The following is a 23,095-nucleotide window of genomic DNA, read 5'->3' as shown; positions in this document are numbered from 1 at the left end:
AAGGCATCAGTCAATATACTGTTTTTTTTACTGTTCTTCTTTTCTCTGTTCTGCAAGTATAGAGCCTGATAGACTTTCCCAGTCAAGGAACTTTACTAATGGACATTTATACTCATTCTTAGCTGTAAAGGGCCGGTGGTGAAATATAATATCGAAGGATGAGGCTTTATCCTTGGTTATAGAGACAGATAGACAGACAGACAGATAGATGTACAAATGTGTAGTTGGATAGTATTCCAAATCATGAAACAAAAAAGTAACATGCTAAAAATGAAGGAATGCTGTAAAGATTTCCTTGAGTTATACCTTCCACACGAGTGTAGGGCTTCCAGTTGTAGTACCAGCCTCTAAAAGGCTTGCTGTTATACTCTGCACACTGCTGGGCTCTAAAGTCAATGCTGTTCTTGGGACATTTCTGAGTGCTACAAAGTTTAAATGACCGGGAAGAACCTTCACAAAATTTTCCTCCATGCAAGGGCCTGTACCACAAAATATAACAATACAACAATAAGCAGCAAATATAAGACTGTTCTATAATATAATCCTTCAACTGTGAAACTAAGCAAAACAAGTGAATAGTTAAAATGGATTACAACTTGTGTGTCTAGCGCTACGTTCGGTACAGCAGCCTGTAGTATGTACTGAGGGTTCCACTAGATTCACTCACATTAGATATACAATAAATGGTTTTGTACATACAGGAAAAGCGCTCTCCTAGTTGCACTGCAGTTCATGTCACTGTTGTGGGTGAACATTAACATCAGCATCTGTGGTAGTTTGCTGAAACATAAAAACTTATCATAGCGCAATACTGTAAAACATATGGAGCAGAGTTCTGTGTAAAAAGGAGTTGTGTCTTGATCTGAGGGTTACCACCAGTCACCTGTGCTCCCCTTTTCCTTCACACCCCAATGGGTTTATGCTCACAGAATTTAGATGAATATATCGCCCCACAAACAACGAGGATCCTCCTTCCGACTAATATGTGGATAACTGGAGTCTCATACACGCCTGGTTTGCTCCCGGCGAACAGCCAATTCTTAGAATCAACCAATAGGTACACTCCACAAATACTCCATAGAAGGTATCATATAAAAGAAAAGGAATACTCTAGTGTTTCACCTTTTAATAAAAATGTTCTAATACAATCTTTGAGCTTTAGAAAACAGGACCCGTACCATGTCACACATCAAAACAGGCATAAGCATAACGTGAATCACATGGGCTCACCGCAGTCTCGTCTGATGTGAAATGCTGTCAGGTCCAACGATTAAAACAGAACTCTGCTCTATATGTTTTACAGTATTGCGCTACGATAAGTTTTTATGTTTCAGCAAACTACCACAGATGCTGATGTTTATGTTCACCCACAACAGTGACGTGAACTGCAGTGCAACTAGGAGAGCGCTTTTCCTGTATGTACAAAACCATTTATTGTAAAACAAGTGAATAGTAAAAGTAACTTCATGATCCAAATATCAATTTAATTGTCAATCTGCTCAAATGCTTTGCGCAAACATGCCATAATTTTTGCTTTGCAATTATGGGAAATACAGCTCAATATACAAATAAGTCATTACTTTTAACTTTTGTTTCAACTAAAGTACCGATTGTACATTGTTCAAGATTGCCCTCTTTCTGCTAATTCTATAACTTTTTAATACCTCACACAGAAAAAAAGCTTCATTTCTAAGATGTTTGTATGCAGATGATCTCATAATTGCAACTAGATAATTATCAATAGTGATTCTCTGATCCTTCGTGATCTTCCCATCATCCAGAGCTAAATACTGCTCATTCGCAAAAGACTCCACCTCACTGCTTCTCTCATTTTCTGTGGTGTGTGCTTGGTGTAAGTATAGTACTATAATATAGAACAGGCTTGGCCAAAATGTGGCTCACCAGGTGCTGTGAAACACAAGACCCAGCATACCCTGCCCTTATTGGCTGGTATCGGCTAGCAGAGCATGCTGATGCTCGTATCTTCACAACACTTGGAGAGCCACAGTTTGGTCAGGCCTGCCGTAGAACATAGCTTCCTAGTATCTTCCCTGTCAATCTACCTTCCCTAGTATCTTCCCTGTCAAGCTAAGGCAAGTGCTATACTATTGTGCAAGGCTACACTGAACATCAGATCTTCATTGCAGCACTTTGGGGTGGAGTTTTATTTTAGATTATGTTTTTAACTCATTTACCTTAAAATAAACAGTGGCCTTTAGTGTGTATGCCTCATACATATTTTAAAGAGACTTTAAACTTTTTAAAACCATCTCAAGCGTAGAATATTTCCATCCAATTTGCATACATATTAACCATATACTATTTCATATTATGCAACTTGAACCTTTACTCTTGGAGAACTTTCGATATTTCTCCAGCTATTCCAGTCATCTGTCTTTTTACAAGTCCATGTGAAAATAAACAACAATTAAACCTCAAACTGAATTAAAAATGTATTTTAAAAAATGAGAAAAAGAAAGTACCGTGGGTTATTACACTGACGCTCTTTGTAAGAGACACCTCCACCACAGGTTCTGGAGCACGGTGACCACGCTGACCAATCGGACCACTGGCCATTTGTAGGCTTGGGTCCTTCATCGCCATATTGCACACACTGTCCTCTTCGACACCACTGTAAAAGCAGACATCAAAATTATTAAAAAAATTATTTCCAAATTAAAGACATTTTTAAATAAACAAATTACTTGTACCCAAGTATAAATTCACTGATATATAAGGTCACTCCATTAATAGTTCTCTCTAAAACTTGAGTGTGAATGGTGTTTTGAGTATATAAGTAAAATGGTGCCGGGTTATCAATATGCGATGACACTTATGAAAGTCATCTTTGTATAAACAATGTTAGCCGGGCTTAGCTAAACACGTTACCACTGTCACATAAAATGACAAATCAACTGTCCATGAAATGTGTGATCTCTAGGCAACTGAATCCTCTAAGATTTGTATTGTACATTTGAAATCTATTGTCTTCATCCTTTTGTTTGCATTGTGTATAACTGACAGCTAGAGATAGCAAAATGTTTGGCTAAGTGATGAGTTCGCTTTATAATATCATGGTTAGGGACCAAAGAAAAATAAATTTGGAAATGGTTTGGATAAAAGACTTTGTGCCAAAAAGAATGCAGGAATAAATCAAAAGGGCTCAGAGATCAGTAACTGTTACTTCTCCTAGTGAAAGGAAGCCACTCATATAGAGACATTGGGGCTTATTTAAAGCTAGGAGCAAATGGGGTCCAAAAGTTGCTTCTGAAAAATAATTTTGTGCTGCAGGTGGAAAGTGTAAAATAAAAAGCTCAATTTAGAGTTGTGAGGAGTGTTACATGACTTGCCTCGCTGTAAATTCTGCACCTTGGCAAAATACGCAAGTAACTCTAAGGGGCCTATTTATTAAGCTATAAACCATGCAGAAACAACCTTTTCTGCCTGGTTTAGGCATTTTTAAGTATCACTTTTCTCTAACAAAAGCCTAACGCAGGAGATATCTATGATATTTCCAGCATTAGGCCAAGTTTCACATTAATCGGCAGTCCCCATAATTTTCAATGGGGACTGCAGTTTGGGCCAATTTAATAAGCTCCAAAACGCCTAGGTTTTCTGAAGGTGGTGTTAGCCGTGCTACCCTATGGGGAGAGCATCACAGGAGATGAGTCTTCAGATTCCTCTGTACAGCCTTCCTTCTCTCCAGCAAAATTGCTTTGGCATAAGGTCATGCATGTGCAGTAAAGACTTTGGGTCAGAGTTGAGAGGTAAGGAAAGTCATTGCCAGGACAGCCGGATGCGCAGTCTTGGGAAGATTTTTTAATAGATATCTGCAAATATTATCCCTTATCATTGCGATACGGGGTGGCATTTAGCAGGCGGGCATATGTGGCCATTAATAAAAAGGCCCCTTAAGGAGCTTCCTGGTGAGATTGGTAGCTAGCAGTAGCTAATATTTTAACACTCTACAATTTCCACTTTCATGTATTGTATATCAAGGGTATACATATGCTAGCAAGACAACAAACAATATTTTAAAGATGTGTAGCTTTAAATTAGATTTCTATATATGTGCAATAGTTTATGGGCCAGTAGTCCTCAATTTTTTTTTAGCTGGGACCCCAAATATCAGTGACGCTTTATTCTGGGATTCAACATGTTAAGTTGTAATTATCCTGGACAGGCTGCCTTCCTGGAGGTGCAGGGGATGTCACTGTAAAAGGCCTGGGCCCACCAGTGGCCCGAAGCCTGCCGATGATTCTGGCAGCAGTGAGCTTCTCAGAATCTTCCTGATGCTACTGAGAAAGAAACTTCCTGACTGCAGTGCTAGCCAGGCTGCAATCAATTGCATATTTGCCTCAGATATCAACATTGACAGTGTGGAGACTGTAACTTTAAGTGGGCATGTGGAGACTTTTGAGGGGCTGGCATGTGTTGAAGTTCAAGGCATTTGTTGAGATCTGATGGGCATTCAAGGGGCATGTGGGGAGGGCTGATAGCATATGGGGAGGTCTGAGGACATTTAAAGGGATGTAGGGAGGTCTGAAGAGCATGTGAAGAGGTGTGAGTTGTGGAATCTGAGAGCTTGTGGATGGGAGACCGAGGGCATGTTGGTGTATTTTGTGGTAACTGGGGGTCTGAGGTTATGCAGTGGTATTTTGGAGCATGTGGGAGGTCTGAGTGACATGTGGTGGAATTTTGGACCACATGAGAAGCATGTGGGGACATTTTGGGATGACTGATGTTGGCTTTTTCCCCCAAAACAAATAAATAATAATTGTGGTGAAACAAGGTATTAATATCACCCTAACCAGCCTATCCCATGTTTCTCACAAAATGTGGAATATAGCATGTACTTTTTATAGCCCTAGCTTTTGTTCCCCAGCTGAACACAGTACAAACTGCAGTGTCTAATTACAAGTGGATAAGGGGACATTGTAGCTCATTGTAAATATGTATATTGTTTATTGTATATTGTTGATGTGGCAGTGAGGCTGTTATTCATTGTCCTTAAAGTGAGGCCAGGGGGGTTATGGGTAGGGATCAGGTTGCAAGATACTAGTGAGGGGGATGGCTAATTAGTATCCATTGTTCTCACAAAACTACTACAGACGTTTGGTCTACAATCTGGCAGTTTCAGGGGAGTTTCTGTGAAAATTAGACCCTAGATATAAGGAGCCACTCCAGGAAGGGAGGGAGGAGATATTCTACTGTGATAGTTCAGTAATAGGGATGCTCGACCTAGCTGCATATTGTTTCTCAAACTAGTTTATTGGACCGTACGAAAATTTCCAAACTGATTTGAAAATGTTTGAGCAATAAAAAAAATTCTTCTAAATTATTATTATTATTATTAATTTTTATTTATAGGGCGCCACTAGGTATCCGTAGCGCCATACAGGGACAAACAAAGTTACAATACAAAGGTGAGACAGCACGATACAGTAAACAAAATGCACAGTAACTCCGAGATCTCAAAGCACAGCTAGAGGGGAGGGGGAGGGGAGAGGGGAAGGTCCCGCATACGGCGGAGCCCAAGAGGGCACGGAGGGCAGGGAAACCCCCAGAGTGGAGAGGAGGGAAAAAGAGGGAACGGGGAAGAGGAGGGCAAGGTAGCTGGAGAGCAGAGTTAAAAGTGGTGAAGACAGGAGGAGAGATGACCCTGCTCAAAGGAGCGTACAATCTAAGGGGTGGGGCAAATTCAAGCAAGTCTAACAGGTTCAAGCATATATCACTCTACTCGACCATGTTAGAACAGAGTCAAATATGGTCGAATTCAAAAATATGCTGAACTGATTTTTAAAGACTTTGGTCCTGATTCAGAGTGGAATGCAAGCTTGAGCGTGGCTCGTGTTTAAAAAAGTTGCATGTAAATTAATGTGCATGTATCCGGTATTCATAGTTGAAGATGGGTCCGCTTGACCACAGACACACCCATCAGACCCTTACGTTTAACTTGCGAATATGTACAAAAACCTTTTATTTTATATGTTAGGAACGTAATTGCTATGAAGCATCATTTAAACTTGAAAAGCCTAGATAAATCCAGCTGGAACAACTTCTTAACATGGATACAAAAAAATATTTTTTTATCCTTTCCTACATCACGCTTAGCAAATCTTATGGCTGAGCGACTACTGAAGTCTCAATAAGTGTCTGAAAATCATTAGCAAACCTCTAATATCAATCAGCTCCCTAGATCAGGTGTTTGTCATCATAATCATCCGCTAGTTACATCTGTCTCTGACCATCCACTAAAATCTGTAAGTCATATCTGCAACTACATTCCAGTCTGTATCCATATGCAATTGCTCATATATGTCGTTCTTGTACGTTGCCAACAATAGAAAACCCTTTCCTTCCCTCAAGCCGCTTAAGGTGTAAGGAGTCGCAAGTGGCAAAAAGTTGCAGGTTTGAATATTCGAAGTTCACTTTATATTGTGTACATTCACTTTCTGAGCCTGAACAGTATGAAAAAAATGCAAATATACATTACACAAACGAGAGTATATCTCACTCTGGATCAGGCACATAATACTTATTTATAGGGATGCTCAGGCTCGGTTCTTTGAAAACCAAGGCCCCCTTCAATGAACTTCGGAATCGAGGCAAAATGTCATTGGCGCATCATCGGATCTCACGAGTTTTGGATTCCATAAGTACCGGCCTTCACAGAGATCCAGCCCCATTTCACAGATAGAGACAGAAGGAGAAGCAGCATTCTTGGCAGTCTCCAGTGCCATTGCTCAGCTTTATTGCTCATACAGAAACAGGAGGGCTGGCAGTGTTTTTATAAGTCTCCAGTGCCATTGCTAACACAGAAATAGGGGTAACAGACAGTGATTTTGTCACTCTCCAGTCACATTGCTGAGTGCCATAGGTATGGCCTCCGATCAGTCCAAGGAGAACTGGAGCACCAAGCAGCACCTGGCATCAGTCATGATGATACTAGTCCCTGTATGTCATCTGCTAAAGCTATGCGCAAGTGCAGAGCGGTTTTAAGTCAGGAAAACAGAAATGTAAAAAAAAAACCTTTTACCTTCGTAAAGAAAAAAAAACAGTGTAATCAAGTCAAAGTTACTTGTAAAAAACATAAAATTGCCAACATGCCACTCTACACACGCAGTGACAAGGAAAGAGTCCGAGTCCAGCATTCACCTTTCTTTATGAGTGCTAGTTCACCTTCTGCAACTGTCAGTGAGGCATCTTCTTCTTAGGTATGTCATGACGATGCAAAACCTTGTCATTCTGAGTCCAAAAGAGGTGCCCAAAAACTTTTATGTGTAAAAGCCAAGCTGGAAAAAAACCCAGTAAGACCGTAAAAAAAACTATATGTTCCGAAATGACACAAATTCCTGAGGAGAGTCAACTTACGAGTGCTATGTCTAAGCCTGACCTTTTCTGATACTGTACTCATAAAGAAGCCTCCTTTTACCATTTCTAGAAATGTGGGGATGAGCAACCCAAGTGTAGCAGGTAATACACAAATTGAGGATGCCACATTGAATTTGCAACAGGATGAGGGGGATATTTGTGTAGCTGACAACGGCGCTAATGAAGATGTTGATGACAATGATGTTGCTTGTGTAAGTCCTGCACCAGTGGAAGCAGTTCTTGCTAGCGATAAGAAGAAGGCCATTGTCATGTCTGGGTATAAGACCAAAAAATTAACCTCTTATGTGTTGAATTATTTTTACCCAAATCCTGACAACAGTTGTCTAGCCCAGGGTTTCCCAAACCCAGTCCTCAGGGCTCCCTAACAGTGCAGGTTTTCTGGATCACATGTGACATAATTAGGACCACCTGTGGATCTGTTACAATGTGTCAGTCAGTAATGAATACACCTGTGCTCCTGCAAGGAGATATGGAAAACCTGCACTGTTAGGGAGCCCTGAGGACTGGGAAACCATGGTCAAGCCATTTGTAGCGTTTGTAAAGCCACAGTCAGTAGAGGTAGGGACCTTAACCATCTAGGAACCTAATCCATGTTACGCCATTTGAAGAGAGTTCATGGCAAGCTGATGGGAAAATCTGAAACTTATTTTAAAAAACAACAACAAGCAGTCCAGCATCAGCTAGCTCCCTTCTCTCAGCTAGATCCCAGCACCTGCAATCTAGACTGACAACACCTTCCTCATCAATATCCTCACTAGTGAGTTAGTCCTGCATCCAAGTTGCTAAGGCTAGAGATCTCCCCTATCCAGGATTCCTCTAAAGAATTCTTGACCGTTAGGCCCACTGCTGCTGCTGCTGGGGGTAAACCTTCATCCCAGAAGCAGACCAAGAAGAAGACTACTAGTAGTTTTCAACAATTGACTGTTAAACAATCCTTTGCAAGAGGAAGCGAGTATAAAAGTTGTCACCCAGCTGCAATGGGAATCACAGACGCGATGGCGCATATGCTAGTATTAGATCTGCATTCAATATCTTTAATTAATGCAGCTGGTTTTTGACAGTAAATTGAGGTCCTGTGTCCCTTTTACCAAATTCCATCACCACACCATTTTACTAGAAAAGCAATTCCTCACCTGTACCAGAAATTTTCGAAAAAATGCAATTATTGGGCTACAAAATGATATTCTACCCACTGTAGACTTAAAATACAGATATGTGGACAAGCGGAACTGGGAAAACTAAAGATTATATTTGATAGCCCACTGGGTTGGTGAATTGCCTTCAGCAGCAGGAACAGCAGCAGCATGTACCCAACAACGGCAGATTTTTCAGAGGCAGGCTACTCTGTATATCACTGGCTACACTAAGAGGCATACCACTGACAACCTGTTACAAAAACTAAGGGATGTCATGCAACATGGCTTATCCCGTTTGGACTCTCCTCAAGATATGTAATTTCTGATAACGCCACCAATATTCAGAGAGCATTACAGGTTGGTGAATTCCATCACATTCCCTGTTTTGCTCACACAATCAGCTTGGTGGTACAGAGCTTTTTGAAAAATGACAGGGACGTGCAGGAGATGCTGTTTGTGGCCTGAAAAGTTTCCAGACATTTCCGGCATTCTGCAACAGTATGTACGAGATTGCAGCAGCTACAAGAACCATTTATTTGCCACCAACTGAAGCACGAGGTGGTAACAAGGTAAAATTCCACCCTGCTTCTGAAGATAAAGGAACAGCAAAAAGCCATTCACACTAACTCTACAAGCCATGATATTGTTAAAGTAGGGGGAATGTATTTTAGTCCAGCGCAGTGGAGAAACATAACAGAGGGCGGGGATTAGCCCGAGGTAAAAAACGCTGAGGGGGCAGGTAAAAAGAAGTATAGCAAGAGTAAACTCCACTGGGGGGCAGGGGTCAGCCAATCAGTAGGGACGTAGGGGGCAGGATTACAGGAATGTAGTGGGGGAAGCCGGATAAGGTCCAGAACCAGCAGTCAGCTTCCCCCTTTCATTCTGGAGAGTTTTGGAGTGAGTCTGCATCTACCCTGCTCTACTGTCTTGGTTAGAGTTTTCGGATGAGCGTCTGGCCTTCTCTGCTGTCCTGGTGAGTATTACTGTGCAAACTTGTTGAATTTTGTAATGCTGTTGTTTTGTAGTATATTGTATTTAATTGCATTTGTGTTCCTCTCCTGTGTCCCCCTGCTTTCTGCCCATTACTATATGCATTTTCTTCTCCTTTTGCTGCATTGCCCCTCTATTCCTGCATCTTTTCCCTCTGATATTCCCTAATTTTCTACCTTTTCCTTGGTACTTCCTTTCCGCTTCTTTTGTCCTCTATTTAGTCCCCTGTCCTCTGTGTCGTTTGTTGTTCCATCCCTTCAGTCTACTGTTCCCTGTTTTTTATTGTCCCATTGCTCGCGCTATAATCCCCTTCTCCGTTGTTAATTACCTCATTCCCCCGAATCTATATTCCGGTTCCCCCTCCGCTATCTAGTGTCCCCTGCCTTATCCTTTTGGCCCCAGCACGAGCTCCCAATCCTCACCTTGAATGCCTTCCTCACCGGCGTTCCCGTTTGCAGCATAACATATAACTGCGCAGAGTACCGAGTATCGGCCACGCATGCGCGGTCGCTGGCTAGTGTAGCGGCGGCCATCTTAGAACCTGGCGCGCCAGGAGCGCCCATCCTCCACTCCACTGCCACCAATGTTTTTTAGATCTACAAATATCTCCCCTCTCCCCAGAGTCAATATATCGCTGGGGCTGGGGGGGAAGCTGCAGGCTCTGCTGTTACATTCCCACCCACAAGCGCTGGCAACCTTTCATGCAACCCCCCCATACATCAGTTTCCCAGCATAGCAGGGGGGGAAACAGCATTAGGTCCCCTCAACCAGGACAGCCCCCACCCATGGGCAGCATGGGAGTACCTTCCCTTTACTGCAGCAGCAGTTCGCCCCCAACCCTCCACGCACGTCAGTAGCTGTTTTTACCTCAACTTAACACCTCCCACCCCCCCACTACCCCATCCCCTTTCCCTCCTCCTTATCTCCCCCTACCACCCTAATCCCCCCTGTGGCTGCTAATCCCCTAAGCACCCCGCATGGCTCCCTCCCTCCCACCTTCCCCCCTGTTCTGCTTAGCGGGCACCCAGCCACGTCCGGCCCACCTTTTACTCATCCCTCTTTCTTGCTATCCCTTCCCCTCCTCTGCCTATGCTCTTTATTCTTCCTTCCCTACCTGTCCCAATACTTACGGTTTAACCATAAGTGCCTTTGCTCCCACAGTTTCCATTGCTTCCATTATCTCAGGGTTGGATGGCATGCACACATCCGCATTAGCCCCTACAGGGGCATTAGGTTCTCGGAACGTGCAGATAGTGGCCGGAGGGCCCGGTTCAGGGCAGGGTCACACGTCCTCCCTGACGGGTTCTCAAGGCACCCCCCCTGCACGGTCGCCTTAAAAAGGTAGTTAATCCTACCCAGCAAGCAGGTGCGGTTATGGCTCTTGAGCCCAGATTATTAGAGCATAATTCGGAAAGGTTATTGCGTGCAGGGGCCTCAGTTCCTGATCCAGGGAGCTCTCTTTCGGTTTCCTCCTCTGCAGGTTGGGCCAGACATACGTCTTCAGGCCGGGGGTCCAGGCGTGCTTCTTATGCGGAAGCCGCCTCTACAGCCGCGGCAGGAACATCACCAGGAGTAAATGGTTGTGGCCGCGAGCCAGACGGTGAGCATGCCAGTGGGATGTCGGGCATGAGCTCTGAGTCCGGCTCTTCTTCCTCCGAGAGTGAGGTTCCAGCAAGGTCCAGGAGTTTGGACACAAGGTGGATAAGGCTGCTGGAGAGGAAGTTGAGTGGTATCCACCAGGGAGAGGTGGTGGTGAATAACAGCCTCAGTAACAGGTTGATGGGTGATGATGTGGTGCGCTGTTACAATACAGCAGTTCCGTGGGACATCAGAAACAGGGTGCGTGACAGATACGCACGGGCCGGTTTGTATATATGTTTGCCATTACCAACAAGGCTAAGGATGATTTGACAGCAGCAATGTCACGCTCTGGCGTGGGTAAGGAGGTTTATGGGTGTTTTGCTAATTGTTTGGAGGGTTTCCTGGTGTCTGCAGCCTGTTATTCGGTGAGTAGGCTGGAAAGGCACATGAACATTATAAAACACAATCTCTTGATACAGGGGATGTATACCCGCTCCAGAGGTAACATGTGGAGACGTTAGGACGAGGCATTTCACAGGAAACAAGATGGTTATTAATGATGAATTTAGTGTAAGGTTATGGCAACTCCCAAACAGTTTGGCCAAGCCCTTTCGAGGGAGATGTGTTGCATATAACGAGAGTCAGTGTGACAGAGCGGCCTGTAGGCTTAAGCATGCCTGTGCAGCGTATGGAGGAGGGCATCCCAGAAGGGAATGTCCTAGGAGGAGTGGCCCAGGTGCCACAGATGACACACCGCAAGTGCACCTGCGAGTTAAGGCCTTTTCTCCTCTTGCATTGTCTGAACTGGAAAAACAGCTAGGTTAGACCGGATTCAGAGTTTTTAAGGGTTGGTTAAGCATGGGTATAAATTGCTGATAAGTGGATCGGTACATACGTGGTCTCCCATGAACCTAAAATGAGCTCTAAAGTTGCCTTTGGTTGGGCAGGAGAAAATGAATAAAGAGGACGAGTCGTGCAGAATGTGCGGTCCCTCTACTACGCCCCTCGGTTCAGGGCTTGGTCATTTCCCCAGTGGGTGTAGTACCAAAGAAGGAGGTGGGTAAGTTTAGGCTGATACAGCATCTGTTTAACCCACATGGTATGTCCGTGAATGACGTGATTGCAGAATCTGAGTGCTCGGTAGTGTATCAATCCTTTGAGGACGCGCTGTTGATAGTCCAGCGCTGCGGGGCCGGGTCGTAGCTGGTGAAGCTGGATAATGAGTCAGCATTTAGGTTCCACCTTTGCTTGCATCTTCTTGTAAATACATGGGTGTTCGTTTGCCAGATGGCTATTATGTGGATGAATGTTTGTCTATGGGAGGTTCAATGTCTTGCGCAATTTTTGAGTGTTTCAGCAATTTTCCCCATTGATGTGTTGTTTTACGGGGACGGGGCATCAAAAGGTGGCCCATTACCTGGATGATTTCTTGTTCATTGGGCCAAGTGGGTCACGGTGTGTCAGGAATTGCTGTTTTCCGCTCAGTTGAAGTTAGAATTATGGGAGTTCCTGTGGCGGCGGATGAATCAGAAGGTCCGTCAGAGAGATTATCATAGCTGGGTAGTGGAATTGACATCAGAGCAGGGTGCTGTAGGTTGCCCAGGGAGAGAGTGGCTAAGTTGAAGGGTGTCATTTTCTCGTTGCAGGGCAAGAGTAAGGCTCAGTTAAAGCACGTTCCATCCTTGCTTGGTCTACTTAACTTTGCTTGTCGCGTTATCCCCATGGGTAGAGTTTTTTGCAGGAGGTTGGAGAGAGCTACAGTTGGGTACATAAGCTTGTCATATGGTTAGGATATCCTAGGAGGGACGATCTGGTCATGTCCCGTTAGTTTTGGTGAACTTCAATGGGGTTTGTGGATGTTGCCTGCCGCCAATAAATTGGAGCTGCACTTGTTTACGGATGCGGCTGGCTCATATGGGTTTGAGGCTTACCTGGACGGGGAGTAGCATGCGGCTGAGTGGCCCCCTTCGTGGCGTCAAGAAGGTTTCATGAGAAATGTCTAGTTTCTGGAGTTGTTCCCAATTGTTGTAGCAATGGAATTGTGGTGTAATTGCCACAGCTATAAGAATACAGTTTCCGGTTCTGATAATTTGGGGGTAGTGCATGCTATTCATCTGCTAGCCTCTGGGGCTAATGTGATTGGTGTTTTATGCCCTGGTTTTGTTTTCATGTGGGTAAATCGAAGCCCTATTTGGAGTCAGCTTTGGCAGGTATTTACTTCTTTCTGCAGGGCATGGTGGTCAGGATGTTGCCAAACAGGTTTTGGCTCACAGGGCATTAGGGGTTGGGCTATAATTCATCCTGCGGTGGAAGTCAGATGTAGGCCCATTGACAGAGATTGTTGGCCGGTCTTGTGAACATCATCCCGACGATAGCTAGCGATGCTTTTGAGGCTGCTTTGTTTAGGTTGTCATTTGCTATGGGGGTTTTTTTCCGGAACATTCAGAATAAGTGAATTGGTGGCGCCCCCCAGACTTGAGATCAGTTCAGGGTTATATCGCAAGAATGTTGTGGTAAGAGCTAAAGCATGGCGTGTAAAATACATAGATCAAAGACAGATCCGCTGGGGAGAGGGCGGTGGATTACCTTGCATCGGAGCGGGGACAGTGTAGTTTGTCCAATTGAGCTTGCTAGGTTATATTCGGACATTCCCCCCCCTCCCCTGGTGGTAATTGGCTTAGACAACGAGATTGGTACCCCCTTGCAAGGTACTAGTGTTCAGTTGTCTTCAAGTAGTGCGCTGCAAAGCTTGGCTTGAATACAGCAGGTTATGGGACTCATTCCTTCAGAATAGGAGCAGCTACAGTGGCGGCTGAAGTAAGCGATTCAGAACAGCTCATTATGGCGTTGGGTAGGTGGAAGTCAAAGTGTTTTAGGAAATATGTTCGTCCACCTATTGAATTTTAGCGTATCGCTGCTATTTCGGGAGGTTGACCCATGACATAGGTTGCTTATCTTGTTCATATAGGCGCGGAGGGTTTCGCCATTTTCTTTTCTCCGGGGGCCTGATTGGCTGTTGGCACCTCGGGGTTTCTGGTTTTACCTCTGCATGGGTCACCCTATCTCGCATAAACAGTGGTGTGCCTTTCCGCTATTTATTAAGTGTATTAAGTCTCTTGTTGACGCGCATCTCAATCCACCTTGCAGGTTCTCGTCAGGATGGTCAAAGTATTTGGCTGGTTGGCAATTCATTCATCTTTTGGGCCAGGAAAAGTGACCCCGCTCATAACTGGGCTACATCCCCACAGGCAAGTTTGGTGGATAGGACACAGGGGGCCACTATTAAAGGTTCTAATGGATAGCGAAGTGAGATTTATGCGACCTTCTTACAACCCCCCTGGGGGCAATGATTTGGGTAAGGGTAAGGTCTGGAACCCATAGTAGTATCTAAGCAGACAAGGGGGTAATTAAGCTTCATTGGTCAGCGGTGCACCTCATCTGGGTAAATTTGTCAGATACATGGTTATCGGATTTTGTAGAGCAGATTTTCAGTGCTTTGGCTATGAGAGGTCAGTTGGTGGCGGGCTCGGGTTCCTAGCGGGAACCCAGCTGTGGCGGTAAGCAGCCCAGTCAGCGGACAATTTGGTCACATTCAAGACGTGGTAGGACTCTGCCCTAAAGTGATTGGGCAATTAGTGAGAATAACCCTTCGGGGTTATGGGGCTCCGCTTAGGCGGGCGGGGGGGGGGAGATTATAGCTCATGGGTGTAACCTAGGGGCTGATTGGTCTGCTTATATTTGCAACCTCTTCTCAATATATTGATAATCTCAATAAATTGCTGACCTTTCATTTTAGCCAAAGCAAGTCTCTGTGTCTTTATTTCATAGTGGTATATTAACTCTGTCAGTAACACTGTAAAAGTAAGATGTCACCCGATAAGTGGATTATACTTTCCGTGTTGTGCAAGGTGCTGAAACTATTCGAAGTTGTCACCTGTGAAGTGAGTTCAGACACTGCTAGCTGGAGCCAAGTGATTCCCTTAATTAGACTTTTGGAAATTCAGCTTGAGAAATTGAAGGAGGAGATGAAACAAAGCAATTACTGCAAATATGTAGATCAAGTACTTTATTGGCTTCGCCAGGGTCCAAGATATATCAACATCTTGAAATCTCGATCCTAGGTTTAAGAGCTATGTCTTATTTCCAACTGACCCAGATCACATGAGATGCACTGAGCTGCTGGTGAGCAAGTTGACAGCTCAAGTGGTACGTGACACAACGGCGTCTCCTCCTTTTTCTCAGGCTACTGATGCTAGGAAAAAACTAAGTTTTTCCAAGAGACCCAGGGATGATGCAGATGAATCCGCAAAACATTTTGACAATTGGTCTGGTCTAAAAGAATTGGTCAAAAATCGTGGCACCTCTGCCGTAACTCCACCTGATCCTACTATCAACATCCAAAGAATGGTGGGGGATTATCTTACTGACCGCATAGAAATAGACATGCCAGACAGTCCCTTTACATACTAGGAGGAAAAAAATGGAATTTGGAGACCCATGTACAAACTCAGTTTGCATTACCTAAGCTGCCCACCCTCCAGTGTGAAAGCGTTTTCAGCACAGTCGTTAACCTTGTCAGTGATCGGCGTAGGAGGCTAGTTCCTAATAATGTGGAAAAGATGATGTTCATCAAAATGAACTACAAGATTCGGCAATTACAGCAAAGTACAGAGCCTTCTGTAATGGAGGATTCCAGCGGGGATTAATTATTATTGTGCTAGGATGATGTATACACTGATGAGGGTGAGCCGAAGATGATGACATCTTGCCACTGTAGAGTTCATTGACAACATTGTTAGCTTACCTGCCTTAAGGCCATTGGTAGCTAGTTTTGTGAGGGCCCAAACAAACCAAACGAACATATTAGCAAGCACAATTCCATCTTGCACTGTTTGACATTTAGGCCTTGGTCTAACAGCTTGTGTAACAGTCGACAATTCTGGTGTCAACAGTATTAAGTAGTCACCAATTCACATGGTGGACAGTATGATTAGGTAGACAATACAACTGTGGGCAGAATTATTATAGGGACTTGTCTAGGGTTAGGGACTTGTCTAGGGTTAGGGACTTGTCTAGGGTTAGGGACTTGTCTAGGGTTAGGGACAGGGTTAGAGTTAGGGATAATACGGTCTACATTTGAATTTTTAACCTAATAAATACTGTCTACATTTCTATTGTTGTCCTAATGCTGTTGATGTCATTATATTGTTGACTTTATAACCTTCTCTAGTCTGCTGTCCATCAATCAAATTATTTCAATCCAATATAAGGGTGGGTGGGAGTCCCCAAGGACAATTCCATCTTGCACCACTTTTCTTTGCTGACACTGCTGTGTGACAATGTTTCCTAGATGTGCTATGAACTGCCGTGTGTTTGTGTCATTGCTCTGTCGCTTAGCATCCAGCCAGCTCGCTGCAGTCTGTGTCCGAAAGTGTATGAAAATAATATTGTGACCTGTGAGGTGGTCAAAATTGACTAGTAATGACTGTAAATTAGTGTTATTGAGGTTAATAATAATGTAGGCGCAAAAAACAAGCCAAATTATGTGATTACTATTTAGCATATTTTAGCAATTTTTCGGAAAAAAACACAATAATCCGAAACCATGCGAGGGCGGTTTTGCCAAAACCAAAACACAAAATTAGTACAGATCCAAAACCAAAACACAGGGGTCAGTGAACAGCTCTACTAATTTATAAGTATTATGATTGGATTAAAAATATTATTACAGGCATCAACATTCAGAGGAAGTGGTGAAAATGCTCATTAAGTACTTCTGGTCTACACTATCAGCAGTAAAGAAATGTAAGTGGTACGAGCAGGGGTACAGATATTGGTAGATATGTGAGCCAATATATTAACTATTAGACAGTCAGAGTAAAACAAAATTAGATTTAAACCAGGTCTGTACAATCTGTGGATTTCAAGGTGTTGTAAAACTACAAGCCCCAGCATGCTTTGCCAGCTGATAGTTGACAGGATGTGCTAGTTTCACAACACCTGGAGAGCCACATGTTGCCCAGCCCGGATTTAAACATTATTCTTTTTTAATGTTGCATTAAATGCAATACAGGGGCATATTTTTCTTAAGTATAATTCACCTGAGAGATATTGAGAAAGGCTACTGAGAAATTTAACCAATGTAATTATGTAATTATCTTTTTCCAAATCAAAATATCAGAGATGGCGCTTTGGCCTAAAAGCCTTAAATGTCTGAATTTTGATCCATTAAATTTAACGCATAAAGAAAATAAGGTTAATATGTACTTAAACACTCATATATCACAAAATATGATACCCAACAATATGGTGATCAGAGAAATTAGTAGAGATGGGCAGGCTCAGTTCCCCGAGATCCAAATTCATCCGAATTTAGCCTATTCGAGTACCGAGCCGACCATTCGGAATCGAAACCGAGGCAAAACGTCATTGTGATGCATTCGTATTTCTGAGCTCGGTTCTCGCGAGATTTGAAAAGCATAAATACCAGCCTCCACAGCAATCCATCGCCATTTGACAGAGGGAGAGAGCAGGGTTAGGTCACAGGCTATATCAGCGCAGGGACAGAGCAGTAATTGGACATATTATTGTTTCTATTCAATACAAATCTAATCTTATTACCAATTGTTAAAGCAGTAAGAGGAGGATAGAGGAGTGCTTTTTTTTCAATTTCTAGCACTATAAATGCTTTTGGGGTGTCCCTTATTCCCCATTCTTTTGCAGTAATTTTTTTGGCTGTCAAAAGTCATACTTGCCAGCAGTATCAAAAACAATATTTAGCACTACAAGTGCTTTGGCCTAATTAAAATGGATTCAAAGCAGTCCACATATGAGCAGAATGAGCAACCAGGTTCTGTCACCAGTCCTGGTGGTAGTGTTCCCAGTACGTCATCTGGGAAAGGCGATATCAAACTACAGTCTTTTGAAATCAGGCAAAAAAACACACACCAAATTTTTTTTTACCATGTTGAAGCGAAAAAGAAGTGTAACTGAGAAAAAGTTAACTGCCGATAAAAATTGCCAACATGCCATTCTACACACGCAGTGGCAAAGAGAGAATGAGGCTTTCGCCTTTCTCTATTAGTGGCAGATCCAAAAATGTTACCGAGCCTTCTTCTTGTACGGTCACTCGTGACCAAGCAAGACCAAGTAATTTGGAGTCTACAAGTGGTGCACAACTATTGTTACGCGTCAAAGCAGAGCTGAAAGAGAACAATAAGGCATTAGAGGATAATGTATGCTCTGAATTAGAAATGACAACAATCCCTGTGGAGAGTCCATCCAACAGTGGGATGTCTAATCGTGAGCATTCTGTTAGTGTACCCATAAACAAGGGGTCTTTCAGCAGTTCTGCTGATATGTGCCTGAACAGCCCTAGTGTAGCCGGTGATACACAAATTAAGGATACCACTTTAGAATTAGAGGAGGAGGAGGGGGAGATTTGTGTAGGCGATGAGGGCACTAATGAGGATGTTGATGAGAATGAGGTTGTTTGTGTAAGTCCTGCACCAGTGGCAGCAGTTCTGGCACGTGACAAGAAAAAGGCCATTGTCATGCCTGGCTATAAAACAAAAAAATCCACTTCTTATGTGTGGAATTATTTCTACCAAAATCCAGACAACAATTGTATAGCCATTTGTAGTGTTTGTAAAGCCACAGTCAGTCGAGGGAGGGACCCTAACCATCTTGGACCCTCATCTATGTTACGCCATTTGACGAGAGTTCATGGCAAAGTGTTGGGAAAAGCTGAAGGTTCTTCCAAAAAAACAACAAGCACTCCATCATCAGCTAGGACCCTCCGGTCATCGACATCCCGACAGCTACAAAATACACCCACACACCATCCTCATCAATATCCTCAGTAGCGCTCGGAGTTAGCCCTGCATCCCACTTATTAAGGCTGGATGACTCCTGCACTATTATTGATTCCTCTGAAAAAAGAGTTAGTGCCACTGCTGCTGCTGGGTGTGAATCATCAGCCCAGAGGAAGGCCAAGAAATAGAGCAGTCCTACATTTCAACAATTAACTGTAAAACAGTCATTTGCTAGGGGAAGCATTAGGGTCATCTTTTCCATTGGGCACGATGGGCAGGTGCCCGGGGGCCCCACGGGCAAGGCTCTTAATTAGAATAAATAATCCGGAAAAAGAAAAAACCTGCAAAAAAAACCTTCAAGGGTCACTGAGCAAGCACATCTATCTATCTCTATCTATATCTGTATCTCTATACATATATCTCTATACATATATACATATATATACATATATATATATATACATATATATATATATACATATATATATATATACATATATATATATATATATATATATATATATATATATATATATATATATGGGCCCCGGTGCACTGCTTTGCTCTGGGGCCCATTACGTTGTTAAGATGGCCCTGGGAAGCAAATAGGACAGCAGTCACCCAGTTGCCAAGCGAATCACAGACGCCATGGCTGCCATGTTAGTGTTAGATCTGCATCCAATATCCACAATAAACGCAGCTGGTTTTTCACAGTTAATTGAGGTTTTGTGTCCGCATTACAGAATTCCATCGCAACACCATTTTTCCCATAAAGCTATTCCACAACTATACCAAAAAGTGTCTACAAATGTAGAGATTGCGCTGAAAAATGCCATTCTGCCCACTGTCCACTTAACCACAGATATGTGGACAAGTGGAAGTGGTCAAACCAAAGACTATATGACTGTGACAGCCCACTGGGTTGGTCATTCACCTTCACCAGCAGGAACAGCAGCAGCATGTACACCACTACGTAACATTTGTCACAGGCAGGCCACTCTTTGTATCACCGGCTTCACTATCAGGCATACAGCTGACAATTTGCTACGCAAACTGAGAGATGCGATTGATACGTGGCTTATACCACTTGGACTCTCACCAGGATATGTCATTTGAGATAACGCCAACAATAAAGTGTGAGCATTACAGCTGGGTGACTTCCATCACATTCCCGGTTTTGCTTACACCATCAACTTGGTGGTGCAGAGCTTGCTACGAAATAACTGTGAGGTGCAGGAGATGCTTTAGGTGGGCCGTAAGATTTCAGGCCATTTCAGGCATTCTGCCACAGCATGTAGGAGATTGCAGCAGCTCCAAGAACAGTTTAACTTGCCCTGCCACCAACTTAAGCAGGAGGTGGTAACTAGGTGGAATTCCACCCTGAACATGCTGCAGAGGATGGAGGAACAGCGCAAAGCCATCCAAGCATATTGCACAAGCCATGACATTGGGAAAGGAGGGGGGATGTATTTCACTCTTGCACAGTGGGGAATCCTTTCAGTGCTGTGCAAGGTGCTGAAACCATTTGAAGTTGTGACGTGTGAAGTGAGTGCAGATTCTTCTAGTTTGCGCCAAGGCATTCCTTTAAGCAAGCAATTCCGCAAAGTATGTTGGCCTTGTCGATCAAGTACTTAATTTGCTTCACAATGATCCTCGAGTTATTAAGATCTTCAACTCGGATCAGTACGTTTTGGCCACTGTGCTTGATCCAAGGTTTAACACCTACATTGCGTCTTTGCTTCAAAATGAACGAGATGTGAACTTTTGCAAGGAGCTATTGCTCAGCACGTTGTCCGCTGAACTGGGCCTTGGCTTGACGATGTGTCCTCCTTCAGTTTCTCAAGCAGCTGCTGCTCGTAAAAAATTTAATTTTCAAAAAAGAAGCAAGGAATACGCAGATGGTAGACCAGAACAGTTTAACATCTGGGCTGGTTTGAAGGATTTTTCAAAAAAAATTGTGACCTTGCCCATAACTCCATCCAATATGAGTATTAACATGCAAAGGATGGTGGAGGATTATTTTCAAGAGGTAATTGATATGGAAATGTCAGACAGTCCCTTTCCTTACTGGGAAGAAAAGCAGGCAATTTGGAAACCCATGTACAAACTTACTTTGCAATACTTAAGCTGCCCACCCTCCAGTGTGTACTCTGAACGAGTGTTCAGCACAGCAAGGAACTTAGTCAGTGATCGCTGTAGAAGATTACTTCCCAAAAATGTGGAGAAAATGATGTTTATAAAAATGAACTACATCTTCCATGAGGAAGGCCTTCACCATCCAAGACATCCAAGCACTGACTGTTCTCTAATGGCGGATTCAAGCGGCGATGAATTGATAGTTTGTGATGATGACATACACACTGATGAGGGTGAAGATGAAGCTGAAGATGATGACGATAACATCTTTTTAAAACTTTCTATGTAAGTGTAGGGTGCAATCTACCCCCAAAGAGGAAAGGGACTCGGGGCATTTTATATATCACGTACCGTCTTGAAAGGCTTTTGTTTGGGCAATTTCTCCTTAAGGGTAGGGTGTCATAGACAGAGTGACCCAAAAACTGGCTTTGTCCATTTCTCTTAATATTGTACAGTCTATAACGGCTGAATTTTTTGGTATTTTCTACAAGTGGAGGGGGGCCTTGAGAGACAGAAACCAAACTGGCTTTTTCCATTTCTTTACATATTTAACTATAAGTGTAGGGTGTAATATACATCCAAAGACGATGGCTGCATTGCAAATATGCATAGATGGAGAGGAAGACAATCTGGTTTGTTTGTAGAAGTCCTACCAGGAATTAAACTGTTTTTTTGATAATTTATTAATTTTACAACTACATTACTTATCCAAGAAACAGGTGGAGCACTAAATTTGGTTATTTTATGACCAAAAACATTGATTTTAAAACAAAATAGCAAAACAAAACCAAACAAAACCAAAAACACGCAATGGCGGTTTGGCAAAACCAAAACACAACGGTAATCCAGATCCAAAATCAAAACCAAAACACGGGGGTCAGTGAGCATCTCTAGAAATTATTAACATTTTATTTCTAAACATGAAAATACTGTACAATATTACATGTAAATAAAATATTGGTAATATAAACATATATTAAAAAAAAATAAAAAATTCCATGACAGTTTCATTTAAATATAGTCAAGAGTAAAGATGGCTAGTAAGTTTACCCAGCAGTAATAAACAAATAAAAGTAACAGTTTCCTAAGTAATTAGGAAAAAGCATTCTGGGTCAATGATGTCGTAAATGATATCTTGCATTGCTTTCATTAGTGAGAAATGTGTTACTTTAGATAAAAAACACCTAACACTTAATTATCTAGTTATATAGAATAATATAAAGAAATATATAGAATAATTATAACAGTTTGGTACAATGGTACAGTATAATACAGGTAGAATGTGACTAATCCAGAAAAGACAGATTAATTAGATCCAAGGAATAAGCAAGTATTTTTCTTATTAAATGCATTATAAAGACCCGTTTATGGGTCACATAACTGGGCTAATTGTAAGCCATTATCTCATCACCTAGTAATTACAGGTCAGTGGTTTTACTATTTATACCACTTTCATACTGCCGCCCCTGCAATATCCCGGGTTTTTGAAGCCGGGTTTTTGCAGGGTCTCGGAGCGTCCCAGCTCAGAAACACCATTCATACTGCACCTCGGACCCGGGAATTTCCCGGGTTGACCCCATTCATACTGCACAAGTCTGTGCCCTGGCAATTTGTGGGAGTCATCACCAGAGCAGTTTTCATTGGCTGAAAAACGGTGATGTCATTGAAAGGTGACTGGTTTGTTGACGCATAAAGATGATGCTAAAGTGGGTGGTGATTGTTTACCACATTACTTTTCATTATGGCCGACGACTCACTTTTGTGTAGCCCAGAGTTCATGTTTACTAGTATTTTTTTGATGTTTTATGCAGCAAATGAGAGTTTGTTGCAGCTGCTGACACTGTGCACTCTTGCACAGTCCCAGTTCAGGAGGAGGAAGGCGAAGTTTATGGCACAACAGAGGAAAACTCGGTGTCTGTATATGCGCAGGAGGAGAGCGTTTCTCAGGGCCAGCATTGCCTCAATTTTGAGATTCAGTGCTGCCAGTAACCGAACCATGTGTGCCAGAGAGCGTAGCCACGGAGAAGCTTTCTGGTCTACTGT

At 43.0% G+C, this 23,095-nt stretch overlaps 1 protein-coding gene across 1 annotated transcript in view; it reads right to left on the bottom strand.

Moving 5' to 3' along the window:
* Positions 1–23,095, bottom strand: part of ADAMTS16 (ADAM metallopeptidase with thrombospondin type 1 motif 16) — a 377,420-nt gene that overhangs the window by 126,358 nt on the left and 227,967 nt on the right. The window contains exons 12-13 of the mRNA XM_075212833.1: positions 2,484–2,632; positions 307–479 (exon numbers count right to left, since the gene is read on the bottom strand). Of these exons, the coding sequence (XP_075068934.1) occupies positions 307–479; positions 2,484–2,632 (322 nt within the window). The remainder of the gene's footprint in view (positions 1–306; positions 480–2,483; positions 2,633–23,095) is intronic.

This window comes from Mixophyes fleayi, chromosome 5 (assembly GCF_038048845.1).
Source record: "Mixophyes fleayi isolate aMixFle1 chromosome 5, aMixFle1.hap1, whole genome shotgun sequence".
NCBI classification, from domain to species: Eukaryota; Metazoa; Chordata; class Amphibia; order Anura; family Limnodynastidae; genus Mixophyes; species Mixophyes fleayi.
Note: the sequence above shows the minus strand (reverse complement) of the source record. Positions and strands in the feature narration are given on the sequence as shown.